The sequence below is a fragment of the Acomys russatus genome, chromosome 22 (genome assembly GCF_903995435.1).
Source record: "Acomys russatus chromosome 22, mAcoRus1.1, whole genome shotgun sequence".
In the NCBI taxonomy this organism is placed as follows: domain Eukaryota; kingdom Metazoa; phylum Chordata; class Mammalia; order Rodentia; family Muridae; genus Acomys; species Acomys russatus.
Window position 1 is genome coordinate 287,344 of NC_067158.1, and position 17,055 is coordinate 304,398.

General features: G+C 42.5%; 1 protein-coding gene across 1 annotated transcript in view; it reads left to right on the plus strand.

The window, feature by feature from the left end:
* The first annotated feature begins 1,124 nt into the window (after nt 1-1,124).
* Nucleotides 1,125-17,055, plus strand: part of Acyp2 (acylphosphatase 2) — a 152,374-nt gene continuing 136,443 nt past the window's right edge. Inside the window, exon 1 of the mRNA XM_051165309.1 lies at nt 1,125-1,257. Coding sequence (XP_051021266.1) covers nt 1,125-1,257 — 133 coding nt within the window. The remainder of the gene's footprint in view (nt 1,258-17,055) is intronic.

Genomic DNA, 17,055 nt, shown 5'->3' on the forward strand with positions numbered 1-17,055 from the left:
TTGCTGTAATCAAACATCTTGACCAAAAGCAAGTTGGGGAGGAAAGGGTTTATTTGGCTTAGACTTCTACAACCATGTTCAAGATAGGAAAGGCACTCAAACAGGGCAGGAACCTGAAGCTGACTCAGAGGCACTGGGAGAGGTGCTGCTACTACTGGCTAGCTCTTCATGGCTTGTTCAGCCACTAGGCCAGGATTGGCTGGGCCCTTCCTCATCAATCACTAAGAAAATTCCTTACAGCTGGATCTTATGGAGGCATTTTCTCAATTGAGGTTCCCTCCTCTCAGATAATGCTAGCTTGTGTCAAATTGACATAAGACTAGCCAGCATAGCCAGGCAAGGTCCCAGCACTCTGGAGGCAGAGGCAGAGGGATCAATGTGAGTTCGAGGCCAGCCTGGTCTACAAAGTGACTCCTGGATAGCCAACGCACAGGGAAACCTTGTCTCAAAAAAAGAGAAAAACAAAACAAAAAAGACTAGCCAGCACATTGACCAAATACCCTCTGCCAGTAAGTTAAGCAGGTCCTCCATTTCAAAGGCCAATCTCAGACATAAGTGAGGAGGAGTTGGAAATTCAGATATTGTTTCAAGGACAAAAAATTTATTCATTTGAGGTGGAGACCATATTTACATAACGGTGAGTACAGTTAAGAATGATATATATTTAAAAACTGTTGAGATCTTAGATGAAATCAGATGTGAGATGAATGCTAATTAGCTTGAACTAATCACCTTACAGTGTACTTAAGAGAAAAACACCTTAAACTTAAAGCAATTCTTTGACATTTTATCCTTGAATAAAATGGATTTTGGTAATTTCCATTCCCTATTACCCTCTTTTACCTTGCCCACTCTAGCTCTAACCCTTCCTCTTCCCAACAAGTGCCCTTATTTTCATCCTTTAAAAAAACATAATTTGTGTGTGTGTCAAATAAACGTCAGTGGGTAGATGAATATTTTAGTTGGCTTAATCCCTTCCCAGGACCTCGAGCACTAACTAGGTCCTGGGTGTGCAGGGAGCGCGGTGTCCTCCGCCCTCACCGCCGTCCTCTGCGTGACCCGGCGCTCTCGCTCGTGTCCCCGGCCGCCGCCGCCGCCGCCGCCGGGCGCCAGTCCCAGAGCTCATGAGCATCCTTCCCCGGGCTGCCGCCGCAGTCTCCGCGCCGCACACGCCGATCCGGCTGCTCGCGAGAAGGTTGGCCGCCATGGCGGAGCCGCTCAAGTCTGTGGACTACGAGGTGTTCGGGAGAGTTCAGGGTACGGCCTGACCCTGGAGGCCGAGACTGAGCTGTGCGAGGGAGGGGAGAAAGCTAGCGCCATCCGTCTTAGGGTTGCCTCTTCCCTCTGAGGCAGGGACTTCCGCTCAGCCATGACACAGCAGCCCCGGGTGGGAGGAAGGGCAATGCGCGTGCGTGGCATGGCAGTGGGCGCTGTTGGGGGCGGAGGGAGGTCACCCGAGGTACCCGAAGGGGCGGCTGCCAGCCTAGTGGAAACCGATGAAGTGGGAGGGAAAAGCAGAGGTTATTGGTCGGTCACAAAGGGTTTTCGGGCTTGTGTTTAGCAAGGGTACCCGAATGATACTGGATGGTTTACATTGTCAGAGGTTATGGTCCCTCGCCAACTTATTAGCAGTTTTTCCTTCCTGGGTTTTGGATATTCAACCTTTCATATTTATATAGATTTTTGCATTTGTGCACTATATCACTGAACGACACCACCTGGCAGTTTAATTGAAGTTTTCAAATTTTGTTTGTTTATAAGCTTAAAAAGCACAGAGTATAATGTCTGACTTATTGTAAAATCTTTATATTTATAAATTAAAACGTTAAAACATTCTTAAATTTTCTAACGGGGCTTGACATGGTAGCACACACTTTCGTTAGGCAGAAGCTGGTGGACCTTTGAGTTCAAGGCCAGCCTAGTCTATATACACTTGAAAACATTATCTAATGGAGTAGATAGAAATACTGTAATTATTTAATATAGATCATTATCCATTTAAAAGAAGAAAACTTTTGAGAGTGGGAGCGTAGCTCTGTTAGTAGTAGAGTGTTTGCCTAATATTCACCAAGCCGTGGATTGAATCCTGTGCACTGCACCAAGGGTGTCGTGGCATATGCCTATAAGCCAGCTAGCATTTTGAAGGGACTACATACTGAGATGAGGCCAGTCAAGGCTCTAAGACTCTGGCTTCAAATTTTTAAAATGCTCTTTTACAAGGATATAAATTCCTGTTTCAGTCTGATTTCTGTTCTACCTCTTCTACATAATTTTATCCCATTGTTTGGTATGCATGAGAGTTTCCTACTGTTCATTTCATCCTCCCGCCCAGATGTGCTCAGTGTGTGTGTGTGTGTGTGTGTGTGTGTACATATATATAAATTATATATATGTATATATGGAACATGGGATGTTTTCCTTTCTTTTTTTTGTTTTTGTTTTGTTGTTTTTGGGCTTTTTTGTTTTGTTTTGGATTTTTGGATTTTGGTTTTGTTTTGGTTTGGTTTTTGGTCTCTCTATGTAGCCTTGGCTGTCCTGGGCTCCCTTTGTAGACCAGGCTGGCCTCAAATTCACATCTACCTGCCTGCCTCTGCCTCTCAAGTGCTGGGATTAAAGGCGTGTACCACCACGCCCAGCCAGGAGATGTTTTCTTAACCATCGTTAACAATATGCTTTAATAGTAACCATTAGTAGATTTTTAAAGGTGAGTTTGTATTGGAAATTTATTTCTAAGCAGGAAAGCTGCAATTTTAAAAAATGGAACCTTGTTTAAAGGGGGAGGGGGAATATTATCCTTTTATTTTGCTATTCTATTGATATTTTACATTTTGGGGCAGTATATCCAGGGTAAGGTTAAAAATGGACAAAAGTGTTTGTTGTTTCTTTGTTTCTTTTTTAAGATTTATTTATTTATTTACTATGTATACAGTGTTCTGCCTGCTTGTACTCCTGCATGCCAGAAGAAGGCAACAGATCTCATTATAGATGGTTGTGAGCCACCATGTGGTTGCTGGGAATTGAACTCCGGACCTCTGGAAGAACAGTCAGTGCTCTTAACCTCTGTCTCTCCAGCCCCTCTTTCTTTGGTTTTGTTTGTTTGTTTGTTTGTTTTTTGTTTTTTTTTGTTTGTTTGTTTTTGTTTTTTCAAGACAGGGTTTCTCTGTGTAGCGTTGACCATCCTGGACTCACTTTGTAGACCAGGCTGGCCTCAAACTCACAGCGATCCGCCTGCCTCTGCCTCCGGAGTGCTGGGATTAAAGGCATGCGCCACCATGCCCGGCTCTTTCTTTGTTTTTATAAGGAGCTTTTGTTTCAGAGATTTGCTGTGAGAAGAGAGGTAGGAAAGGAAAACCATAGCAGACCAGTGTAAGATCAGGGATAGAAAAGACTGCACAAGGAAGCTGGACATTTGAAAAGTGATTCTTGAGTTTGTACCTTTAGAAAGGACACCAGAAGTCATGGCCAAAGTAAGTGCCCATCTAACTCTTCCTGATCTCAGGAGCTAAGTGGTTAGTACTTTTGATACTCTGCTAATTTGACTACATCTGGAATGAACTAAGACCTAAAAATGGAGAGCCCACCCAAGAGGGATTGTTGCTTAATTTGAAGTGGGAAGATCCATTTCTAACCTGATCTTTGAGGTGAGAAGAGACACCTTTAATCCAGAGCTTTTGAGATTGGAAGCCCTACTTCTAATCTAGGTCATGCTTTCTGCTGGAAGGCATGGAAGAAGGAAGCTTCTTGTCTTTGCCTGTTTGCCCTCAACGTGCTGCTAGCAAGTCTAATCCTTCACTGGCAGTAGAGTCAACTTCTTTGGGATTCTGGTGTATACTGAAGACCAGTTGCGACATCCAGCCTCCCGGACTAAGCAACTACTGCATTCTTAGACTTTCCATTCATAGGCAGCCATTGTTGGACTAGCTGGACCACAACCTGTAAGTTATTCTAGTACATACCCTTTCTACATAGAGAGACTCATTCTATAAGTTCTGTTACTCTAGAGAACCCTGGCGAATGCAAACTTTGGTACCAGGACTAGTTCTAGGACAATAGAAGTATAAGGATGAATCTTTTTTTTTTAAAGATTTATTTATTATTATGTATACAGAGCTCTGCCTGCATGTACATCTGTAGGCCAGAGGAGGGTATCAGATCACATTATAGATGGTTGTGAGCCACCATGTGGTTGCTGGGAATTGAACTCATGACCTCTGGAAGAATAGTCAGTGCTCTTAACTGCTGAGCCATCTCTCCAGCCCCCATCTTTTAAGTGTCTGGAAGAGGCTTTCCCTTTTGCCAACACATACTATTATTGACGCCTCTCCTGGGAGCCTGGAGAGTACTGAAAGTCCATGGTATGAACTATTTTGCAGACTTACGGAGATATATCATTTGATTATCCTGATTCACCAACTGTGCGCTGCAGAGGACTTGGTGATATAAAACTTTTGACAATTTGTGGAAAAAATAAGGAAAATGATGATGTTGGTTGTTGTTCTTACATCTCTGGACACATTGACAAAAGAAAGAAACGAGTGAGCTCTGTGATAAAATCAACCAACTTCTAGCATCTCAAAATATGGTGAAAGACAAAAGTGAACTTAGTGATAAAATTGACTGGCTCTAGATACACATAAATAGTCTAAATATTTCTAAGAATGCCCTAGAAAAGAATCGTCTCTCCATCAGAGACTTTTCTGAAGCTGTCAAGTTTCAGAAAAATCAAACCGAGGTCCTTATTATAAGGTGGCTGAATTACAGCAATAATTCAAGTCCCAGCCTTGGAGGAGTATTAGCGTTGAAGTAAGATAAAGAATGAGGTGCTGAAGCTTGGCATGGGGATATGTGGGTGGAGCCTCATGAAGCTGAAAAGTGTGAACCCTCTGATTTTTCAAGGGTTTATCTTACCCAAGAAAGTATTTTCTCCACCCTCAGCAGATGTATTCACATCCTACCCTCATCTTCACCTTTGATGGAGGAGATTAATCCTTCATTGTTTACTAAACCAGCAGTGACTTTCTCTCAAGGAGATGCCAGGATAGACAACACTGATGTCCCTCAGTGCCCACCAACACTTGCCTCGAGACCTATAGGCAGACTTAAGTAAAGCAGGCTCCTAGAGCAGAGGTAGAAAGTGCAGTCCATGAGGAGGTATGCTACACTACTAAAGAGCTTAATGAGTTTGCTAATTCATTCAAGCAGAAGTATGGAACTATGTGTGGAATTGGCTTTTAAGAGTAAAGGATAATGGTGGAATGAATATAAAACTGGATCAGACTGAGTTTCTTGATATGGGACCATTGAGTGGAGATTCTAGGTTTAATATGGAAGCTCACACAGGTAAAAAAAAGAAAGAAAGAAAGTAAAGAGTTAGTTTGAATGGTTGGCTGAAGCGTTTATTAAAAGACAGCCTACTGAAAAGGACTTGGAGAAATCACATATCCCTTGGCTTAGTATTGATGAAGGAGTTTTAAGGCTCAGGAACTGCAATGTCAGAGTGGGCACACTGTGCATATCCTACGCCCCCACAGTGGGAAGTGTGACTCGCGTTACCGTCTCGCCAGCAAGAACGACGCTGCACACACAGGATCCTTCTGCAGTAAAGCTTTAATGCGTCTTAAGAGGGAGAGCATAAGCTTACGACAAGTAAAATGGAGACCCCAAACAGCAGAAACCCATCCCTTATATAGGAAACTGTTCTCCGCTTAGGATGTGTCAGTCCCTGATTGGCTGTTACTCATCAGGTGATATGACGCCACGGGAGAGGCAGAGCACAAGTGGAAAGTTCCTTCGCACATGCGCAGATTACTTGTTTACCAGTTTGGGACACAGGATGTCAGCGCCATCTTGTAATGGCAAATGTGAGTGCGGCCTCTCACATCTCTCCCTTCTTTTTTAATTAAAGGCCTAACTAAAAGAATAGGTGAAAACTGGCGCCACATCGGGTTCGCAGCTCGCTACAGTTTGTTGTATGGGCAATGAGCTTAGGAAAAGGAAATGGTCCAATGAAGGCTGGAGCATAACTCTGGACCAACTGATCGAGGACCATTTTAGAGGTACCACTCAGTGCCGTCCCGCGTGCAATGGGCAATTTTCCCTGCGGGGTGCAACGGCCACTGGGTGCGCGTAGATATAGGGTTCCTTTCGACGTGCAATGGCAACTAGGCCCAGGCGAGTGCAAAGGCCACGCAGAGAGAAGAAAGAGAGAGAGAAAACTCATTGCCCTTATTTAGGACTTAAAGGCTGCCCGCCAAGCCGCTGTCTCCCCCTATTCCTTTATTTAGGAAGCAATAAGACACCCATTAAAGAGAGTGGAGACAGAGGTAAATAGCTCATATTGCCGCAGAGCCATTTTACTGCAATGCCTCACTATGCAACTCTCCAGGGCTGCTGAAACTTACTCACTCCACCTCGTGCAATGAGCTGAGACTCTGAGGGTGCAGGAGCTGAGCAGCCAGCGACTTATTGCTTAAGCATGGATAGCCATATATCAGGGGAGGTCCCACTTTCTACTGCTGCAAGTGCTTGGGCAATAACCACCTTGTCTCTTTTTGTTTGAGCCCTGAGTTTACAGACCAACCATAGGGTCAACACTAACCCACAGCAGATCGCAGCTCCAAATAATCCAACCCCAACCCATTCCTTAAAGAAGGAGAAAGCCGAAGATATCCATGACGAAAGTCCCTCTGTAAGCGACAGATCCAGGCATGTGGAATTAACTTGAATGATGGCAGTTCTTAGTTCTCTTAATGTTTGCTCGAATTCTGTTGTCCAATTCGGCATCGGGAGTGGGAATGTTGACATGATCCCCCAGCGTTGTTCCCCCTTTGTTATTATCACTTGGGTCATCACCAGGCTGAGTATCAGCATCTTCTGGAACCGTCTGGATTTTTCTGTTAAGTCTTTCTGGTACCCAAAACGGATTGTCTTCATCCTGTGGAAAAACGCACACAGCTCCCCTGGATCTTATAAGAATAGGATTCGGTCCTTTCCATTTGTTACTGAGAACATCCTTCCATTTGACCATTTCTTTTGGCCTGCGGGGCTCTAAATAGTGTCTTTCTGCCGCAGTATGGCCTTTATCATCTAGATTTAAAAAATTTAGGGTAAAGAGTGCCATGGAAATGGCCACTCTTGGTACCGAGGGAAGAACGCTCTCTATTCCCCTTTTTTGCTTTATTAAATAAGATTTGAGTGTGCGGTGTGCACGTTCTACAATCCCTTGTCCTTGAGGGTTGTAGGGAAGGCCAGTCAGATGAGTCACATTCATCTGATGACAGAACTGTTGAAAGTTTTGTGAGGTGTATGCAGGTCCATTATCAGTTTTGAGAATTTTAGGCATTCCCCAAGCACTCCACGCTTCAAGGCAATGCTGTATCACATGTGAGGCCTTTTCACCCGTAAGTGGTGTGGCAAATATAATGCCTGAGCATGTATCAATGGAAACATGTAGATACTGAAGTTTACCAAAGGAAGAGACATGCGTGACATCCATTTGCCAGATTTGTAAAGGTCTTACGCCCGGTGGGTTTATCCCTACATGGGGTGTAGGCAAAAATTCACAACAATTTTTACATTGAGTCACAATGTCTCTAGCTTCTTTTCTAGTTATAGCAAAGCGGTGGCGGAGAGTTTCAGCCGTCACATGAAAGTGCTGATGAAAATTTTTTGCTGCATCCGCCTGGGAGGACAGTGCAGTGGCTATAAGCCGAGTGGCCTTATCAGCCAAGTCATTGCCCCGGGACATTGGACCTGGTAGGCCCGAATGTGCCCTGACATGGGTAATATATATGGGTGTTTTTCTATTTTGTAAGGCCAATTGTATTTGCTGAAAAATAGAGGCGACTTTACTAGAGGACTTAATGATTCCCGCGGCCTCCAATAAATTAACAGCATTAACCACATAATAGGAATCTGATACAATATTTAAAGGCTCGGGAAAGATCCTTAAAACCTCTAAAACTACCAAACATTCTACTATTTGAGGTGAGGTTTCTTGGTAATCTTTAGTCATTATCTTATCATTAACCACATAGGCACCAATTCCAGTTTTTGAACCATCTGTATATACTATTATTCCATCTTTAAGTGGGGACTTAACGGTCATTTGTGAAAACACCACAGCTTGATTTAATGCAAATTGTAAGATAGGATGTTTTGGGTAATGATTGTCAATTCGTCCTGAAAAGGATGTAATCAAAACAGCCCAATCATTGGAAGTAGCCACCAGGGTTTGAACCTGTGCAGCAGTGTATGGTACAATCAGAAGTCTGGGCTTGTGTTTGAGTGGCCTCATACCAGAGAGCCCTCCATTCCATGTATTGACCCATGTCTGGAAGTGCGGCTTTTGCTACCATCTGCCAATCAGAAGGAGTTAAGGTACCAGTGCCAATTCTATCCAACATTATCAGGGTAAAATTTGCATTAACCCCGTATTTGCGGACAGACTCAGCCAATTCTTTAATTAGGTTATATTCGACGGGGGCATGTACTCGTCCCCCGTTCTCTGTTTCAAAAACAGGAAAAAAATTGTGTAATTTTTTACGAATCTTTTCCGGCCAAAAGGAAAATCCAGACCACAGTTCGTAGGGTGGAGGAGCGGTGGGTGTTACCCTACGAGAGGAGTTATGGGAGGGTTTTTTATTATTTCCTCGTTCGTCTGGGTAGTATCTCTTCTCCTCATATTTGGCTGCCTCCTCCTCTAACTCTGCTTCTTCCTCTGAATCAAGAGCCTCATTGTCAGAGGCATTGGGGCTAGAGCTTGCAGAGCTATCAATATTTAATGCCTCAAGTTCCCTTAATGGGTAAAGTCCTTGTGATGTCCCTTCTGGGGAATCAGGGGACTGCACTCCTTTTACAGGAGGGTTCTTAGCTTCTTTCCTTTTACGGGTATCCCTTTTCTTGCGCGCCCAACCTCTCACTACGTTTGGTTTCTGACATGCTATCCTGAACTTCCTCTAGGGCGACCTGTCCTTCCTCTACTGCCCTCTTGCAATTGTCATCCTCTAGGCAATTTTTTACAAGTAAAAAAATAAAAAATATCACTCCTAGAATCGGCCCAAGAAATTCAGAAATATGCATACCTCTCCGAACTTACCTATCCCTGCAGTTCTGAATCCTCCTTGAAGTCAAGGGGTCTCCGAAGGTGCTGATGATGGTGTGGTCAATTTCCCGGGTTTCGGCACCAGATGTGACTCGCGTTACCGTCTCGCCAGCAAGAATGACGCTGCACACACAGGATCCTTCTGCAGTAAAGCTTTAATGCGTCTTAAGAGGGAGAGCATAAGCTTACGACAAGTAAAATGGAGACCCCAAACAGCAGAAACCCATCCCTTATATAGGAAACTGTTCTCCGCTTCTTAGGATGTGTCAGTCCCTGATTGGCTGTTACTCATCAGGCGATATGACGCCACGGGAGAGGCAGAGCACAACAAGTGGAAAGTTCCTTCGCACATGCGCAGATTACTTGTTTACCAGTTTGGGACACAGGATGTCAGCGCCATCTTGTAATGGCGAATGTGAGTGCGGCCTCTCACAGGGAAGGCCTAGACATGTTCTTCTCTAATCTTATAAAACACAAAACAGTGAGAGGGGCAGCAGCACACTTGAACTTTGTTGTCACCGTTTTCCCTGTGCTGTGTCTTAGGGTTAGAGATGCAGCTGCTCACCGGATGAATTAAATGCCGTGGGCTCAATTGGGACAGTATAGCAGGGGCCATCAAAGGCAAGGCCATCTTGGTTATTGCAATGGGCAGCATAGACATAGCAATGTCCATATGGCCTGACCTAATGGGCAGCACAGCAAAGTGAACTTTATGGTGGTGTGACTTGTATGGACCTTTGGTACTGGATAATCAATCATGGTGTTTCCAGGCATGACATAGGTAAGAAGCCTACTAAATTTTTGTTTAATCTCTCTATATGTGGAAAAATTCTCAAACAAACAAAAGAAAAACCACACTGGATTGTGGCAAAAGGCAATCAATTTCTAAACTTGAACCAGTTAACAGACCCAGAACCCCTTGAATGAAGGGATGGCCAGGTTCCCTTGAAGAAGAACCTCGATAAAATAACTACAAGTTTTACTGTTAGCCTTTCTCTAGTCTTTCCCCAAAAGAACATGTGGCCTGTTACAAGGAAAACTGTACACTGGGGCTAAGGAAACAGTGAGATGTCTTGGGGTCTCTTGGAAGCTGATCCTGAATTGACATTGACTCCAGGAGATCCCAAGAAGCAATGTGGCTCCCCAATTAGAGTAGGGGTTTATGGAGGCCAGGTAATTAATGGGGTTTTGGCAGAAGTCCGACTCACAGTAAGTCCAGTGGGTCACCGAACTCATACTATGGTCATTTCTCCAGTCCTAGACTGTATAGTTGGGATAGATATACATAGAAGTTGGCAGATTCTCACATCGGTTCCCTGACCTGTGGACTGAGGATTACTATAGTTGGAAAGTCTAAATGGAAGTCTTTGGAGTTGCTTTTGTGAAGAAAAATAGTGAATCGAAAAGAGTATTGCATTCCTGGAGGAACTGCATAAATTAGTGCACTATCAAGAACGTAAAAGGTGTAGGAATGTGGTTCCCACCACATCTCCCTTTAGCCTCAAGGATATATTAACTCTCCTACCCTGAGCCATAACTTAGAAGGGATCTTGATCGTCTGACTCTTCTACAAAATATAACATTGATGCATTATATTGATGACATTACGCTGATTGGACCAAGTGAGCAGGATGTAGCAACCTCTTTGGACACATTGGTAACACATAAGGGCATTAGAGGATTGAAAATAAGTCCAGTCAAAACTGAAGGGTCTTCTACCTTAGTGAAATTCTTAGGAGTCTTTTGGTGTAGGACATGCAGAGATATTCCTTCTAAAGTGAATGATAAGTTGTTGCACCTGGCTCCTCCCACGACCAAGAAAGAAGCAGAACATTTAGTGGGCCTATTTGGATTCTGGAGGCAACGTTACTTGGATGTGTTACTCTGGCCCATATGCAAAGTGAATCAGAAGGCTGCTGTGGAGGCTGCTGTATGACTTGGACCATATTATCCAGCAGACCTGATGATACTTGAAGTATTGGTGGCAGATAAAGATGCTCTTTGGAGTCTTTGGCAGGCCCCTATAGGAGAATCACAGAAGACAGCTTTGGGTTTTTGGAGCAAGGCTCTACCATCACTTGCAGACAAATATTCTCTCTCTTTGAAAGACAGCTCTTGGCCTGCTATTGGGCATTAATGGAAACTGAACACTTGATAATGGGCCACCAAGTACCCATCATGAGCTGAGTGTTACGTCACTCACCAATTTATAAAGTGGGACATTTATAGCTACAGACTATTATCAAATGGAAGTGGTATATACGTGATCAAGCTAGAGCGGGTTCTAAAAGCACAAGCAAGTTATGTGAAGAAGTTGCCCAAATACCTATGGTTTCTACTACTGCTACAATGCTGTCTGCTGCCAAGTGTGCTCCCATAGCCTCATGGGACTGAGAAAGAGAAGACTAGGGCAGAGTTTACTGATTACTCTGCATGTCGTGCTAGCAGCACTCAGAAGCGGGCAGCTGCAGCATTACAACCCCTTTCTGAGACAACCCCTTAAGACACCAATGAAGGGAAATCTTCACAGTGGGCAGAACTTGAGGCAATAAACATGGTTTTACTTTTTATTTGGAGTGAGAAGTGGCTAGGTGTGTGATTTTTTTTCACTGTTTAATAGTCTGTAGCCACTGGATTGGCTGTATGTTCCGGGACTTGAAAAAGAGCGTAATTGGAATATTGATGAGAAAAACATCTGGGAAAGAAGTATGCAGATAGATCTCTCCAAATGGGTGACAGATGTGAAGATACTTGTGAACAATATAAATGGTGATTAAAAAGTAAGTTCCTCTGAGGAAGAGTTCAGTAATCAAGTAGATAGGACGACAAATGGCAGGCCCCTCACTCCTCTAGAAAAGAGCCAGGATCTGCTGAGGTACTTGCTGAGGGTTGGAGAACTAGAAGAAGGTCGTTATAAATACCAGCAAGATCACATGACCAGTTACAGAACTAAGGATTTAATTGTCATGAGTGTTTCTGTCATATTTTGTTAAGAATGCATTTATACAGATATTTTTATTTACTTCTTTATTGTATGATGTAACAACAAGTAAGAGATTATCAAAGGTTATCATATTTAAGGTTGAGCTACACAAAAAAAGTCCCTGAAGGGACATTGTCACTTATCCTAAATGTATAATACATTTTTAGTTATATGAGCAGTAATTATAGCATGTTAGGTATAATTATGACCTGGCTAAATATATAATACATTTGTAATTGTATATAGAGTAGCTATAATATGTTTAGGCATAATTATGGCCTGGTTATTTTTTTTCACTTGTAAATTAATCATGACATAAGGAGATATGATCGTGTGTCAAGTTGGCAAGGGTAGACTTGTGTTGGCTATTCTTGTTTGTCAGCTTGAGTACATCTAGAACCATGACTCATACATGCCATAATAAGTCATCAAAACACAGTATATAAAACATGAAAGTGGAGACAAAGACCAGATGAAAATACTTGGTTCTGTGCATTCCATGGCATGTATTTAGAGGACTTGGGGAAGTCACATTTTAACAAAGATTTTATTTTATTTATTTTATTTTGCGGGGGGGGGGGGAGTGCGGGTGTTTTGAGATAGGGTTTCTCTGTGTAGCCCTGGCTGTCCTGGACTATCTTTGTAGACCAGGCTGACCTCAAATTCAGAGATTTACCTGCCTCTGCCTCCCAAGTGCTGAGATTAAAAGTGTGCATCATCACACCCAGCTAAATCATTTTATTTTAAAATGATGTGTATGTATGTATGTATGTCTGTGTATGGGTATAAGCATGTGCGTGCAGATGACCTCAGAGGCCAGAGAGGGCACTGGATCATCTGGCCCTAGAGCTGTAAGCGTTTGTGTGATACTGACCATCTCTTCAGCCCTTGGAGTTGCTGGCCCGTATCTGAAAGTTTTGGCATGAGAAGACTAGGTTATAGATTTGAGGACCGCAGAGGTAATGCCCCATTCTGAATGTATATTCCAGGTCTCAGGGAGACTCATCATAGCTCATGTTGACCTTAATCACCTCAGACAGTGTTTGCCAGTTTCTCTGCAGGAAAGTAACTTTAACATTTTCTCTTTTGCCATCTTTTCTTCTTACACATTTCTACCTTCTATAGAAGCTCTGTGGGTTTTGGTTATCTCTGTGAATTTCTGTTACCAGAGCTGGGAGGCGGGGCTTTCATGAAGACTCTGACAGGGGACTGAATCTTCGTTATAGCATTTGTAGCTGTGGCTTGGCTTGTAATGTTTCTATGGATGTTTAGTTACATATCCCCCACAGAATAATAGACTGAAGAATCGAAAAGGAAACTGGTTATCAGGTGATTTGTTGCTTTGTCATCTTTCTGTCAATGCTAACACTCTTAGAAATGCATTCTGGCCATGTCTTTGTTTACATGGGTTTTAGAAGTCCCAGGGTTTGTTTTGACGGAAGTAACTGGGGTTTAGAAAGCAGTAAGTTTATTAGAGTCCTCATATAAATATATTCTTAAAAGTTTGTTTAAGCTGAATATAGTGATACACACCTGTATTCCCAACACCCAGGAAGTTGGGGCAAGAGGATCTCAAAGTCAAGGCCAGCCTGGACTACATAGTGACAGCTTGCCTCAAAGGAAAGGAAGGTGGAGGGGAAGGATATGGAAGGAGGGAAGAGAAAGAAAAATAAACAGAAATATTACATCAAATGATATGGTAAAATAAAATGGTAAAAATAAACCATGATGGATTACTAATGGCCTTATCACATGATTTATATATGTATATCTTTCCTTGTATAGACAGAGAAATAGAAAACCTGCAATTTAGACATTAGAGTATATCAGAGTCAAAAAGTGTGAGTATGCTGCCTCTCACTCTTGCTCACATTTATGTTATTCGATTTTGTGGCTAGTTCTGCTTTCATTAATGCTATTTTCTGTTGTAGTTATTTGTGTTTCCAGGCCGGTGCCTCTCACTATCTCAGGAAGGATAATATTTTGAAGGTCAGGCTGAGGGCTTATTATATTGCCTCCCACAGGCCTGGTGCCTCTGGTGAAGACTTCAAAAGTGTCTTGAATTAAACTGCACAGCAGCGATGGCTCTAAGACAAGGTAGGATGGGGGTTGTTTCATGTGTTTGAAAGATACTGCTGTGGCACATAGCTCCCTTGACCATGGAGAAGGGTTAGGCAGAATTTTGCTCCTTAACTGTTTCGGCAGTTAAAAATGTTACAACTCATTAGGAAGGGGACCAAGTGGGAAGTCAGGAGGGGACAAGAAAGGTGATGAGGGTTTTGGATATGTCCAAAGTGTGTGTGTGAAACCACATGAGCAAACACATTTTATGTAATTAATGAACAGCGTTTTGAAATCACTACAGGCTGATTTGTAGAGCAGCAACAGGCTCACTTCCTGCATTCAGAACGGCATGTGTACTCAGCTCCCAAGATGAAGGCATGCATTACAGTATGCAAATACGTGACGTAAAACGATTCAGGCATTTATACTTATCATATGGTTTCTTTGGATGGCAGTGTTCCCTTGTAGATTTCAAGTATATTTCCTTTGCATAAGCTCACTTATTTCCTCCGTGTCTTTCTTTCCATTAAGTGAGGAACAGGTTGCTGCTGACTGAACTTGACTGAACAACACATTGTACTTGAGTGTTTCATGGCTGAAGGTGCCTCTATCTGTCCCAATTTCCCAGAGCAGTGTGTCACGTCAGCTCCTTTTCTCTTTATCAAGTGAAGTGGAAGCAGGGCGGGGCCAGGGAGGGATCTGTGAAAGCCCAATAGAAGCCTGTTCATCAACAGAGGCCCTGACCTAGGGTGCTCTTTTCTAGCCACAACTGATAAACTACAGGAAACATGTATCCACATTTGCCTTTTGTTTCTGTTTACATGGCTCCCCACTACATGCCTAGTTTAGGCGTCAGGCCTCTTGGAAAGATTCAAGAAGATTCAAATGGGCTATGGAACTTTGTTGATTTCTGCATGGCTCACTGCTTGAGAAGCTTAATGCGCTGGAGCTCCTGAGACCACTTGACACACATTCATTCTAAGGGTTTAAAATAAAGGCCCAAGCTTGTCAGGGCACACCTGTAATCCTAGCACACAGAGAGGCAGAGCTGGGCAGATCTCTGTAAGTTCAAAGCAGCCTGGTCTACGAAGGGCAGCCAAGGCTACACAGAGAAACCCTGTTTTGAAAAATAACAAAAACAAAAAACCCAAACCAAACCAAAAATTCTAATTAAATAGCTATATGTGTATTTGTAATGTTAATAATGAATTGTTACAACATTTTCTTTTCTTTCTTTTTTTAAAAAAGATTTATGTATTATTTATACAGTACTATGCCTGTATGTGTGGCAGCAGGCCAGAAGAGGGCACCAGATCTCATTGTAGATGGTTGTGAGCCAAGTGGTTTCTGGGAATTGAACTCAAGACCTTTGGAAGAACAGCCAGCGCTCTTAACCTCTGAGCCATCTCTCCAGCCCTGTTACAGCATTTTCTTCAACTAACTTTTCTTTTTTTTAATTTATACAACACCTGTGTGCCCAGCTCTGGTCTAGCAAATAGTACTCTTTTGAGATTTACAGTTTACTATGAAGATGGGAAATAAAAGGTGAATTGCCAAGCCAGGTGTGGTGGCACACGCCTTTAATCCCAACACTTGGGAGACAGATGGAAAGCTGTGAGTTCGAGACCAGTCTGGTCCACAAAGTGAGCCTAGGACAGCCAAGGCTACACAGAAAACCCTTTCTTGAAAAAAAAAAAAAAAAAAAAAAAAAAAAACCCAAAAGGTGAATTGCTAAGTGTGTAGCAATGGTATGTGGTAGTCAGTATGATATGCCTATACAGGAATTGTTGAAGTGCAGAGATCATGTCTTCAAACACGTGCAGAAAGCATAGTGACTGACCTGGAAGTGGAGCGAAGCTATAAGTCCTCCATTACCTGCCCCCTACCCTCATGACAAACTTTCTCCAGCAAGGCATCACCTCCTAAAGATCCCATAACACACTCCCTCCAAAATAGCACCACCAATCAGGGGCCAAGGGGTCAAGCACACAAGCTTAAGAGTTTGCATTTCTTATTCACATCATTTTAGAGGGTAATGGCAAGCCGAGAGGTAAAGGATTGGGAAAGACGTGGAGAATGTGGTGACCAGAATTCATTTTATTTTCCATATCATGAGGAGTCACTAGTCAGTTTTAAGTTTGGGAATGAAATGATTGGAGTTTACTTAGGAAATAAGCCTACCTTGCCTTGTTTGTAAAGAGTAAGTGGGAGGCAGAACTGGATGCAAGGAAGCTGGGAGGTTTTTGCTGTGGATGACTTGAAAACACGATTTCTTCTAGAAACAGCTGGAACACAACTCAGATGTTTTTAGTAAGTCTTTGGTACAGGTTGGGGCTGGGATTTGCTTTTCTGAGGCTGTGCACATCTTTGCATGTTTAATTGTGTGTGATAATCCTAGCTTTGGGCCTTCGAGCATATTTTCCATCTGTAATATCATGTTGCTCTCACCATACTAACTATTGCTTTTGAGTGAACTCTGAACTTTCAAAAACTCATTTAAAAATTATTAGTTTATTTTTAAAACTTTTTTTCCTCTTCCATCTTTTCCAGTTTATTTTATTTATTTTGATTGAGTTTATAATGAATTTGTATTTTATAATTGCCTTTGCTTACTAAAACATGTTCCTTAAAATATTTTTATCACTTTCTTCTGAGTTATTTAATAATTTTCCATACATATATCCTTACTATCTTATAAAATAACAAGTTTCCTTATGGCATTTTCATAAATGTTTCATTTTTAAAACAAATTTTTCAATGAATATGTATCAAAGTCAACAAGATTGGTTTGTCTGTCCAGTGTACTCACATTTGTATTCAGGCTTATGGATATTATTGCTAAAATTTTTTTCCTTTATTTTTATTTCTCCCCATTTGCTTATTTTTGTGTGTTGGTGTGTGTGTG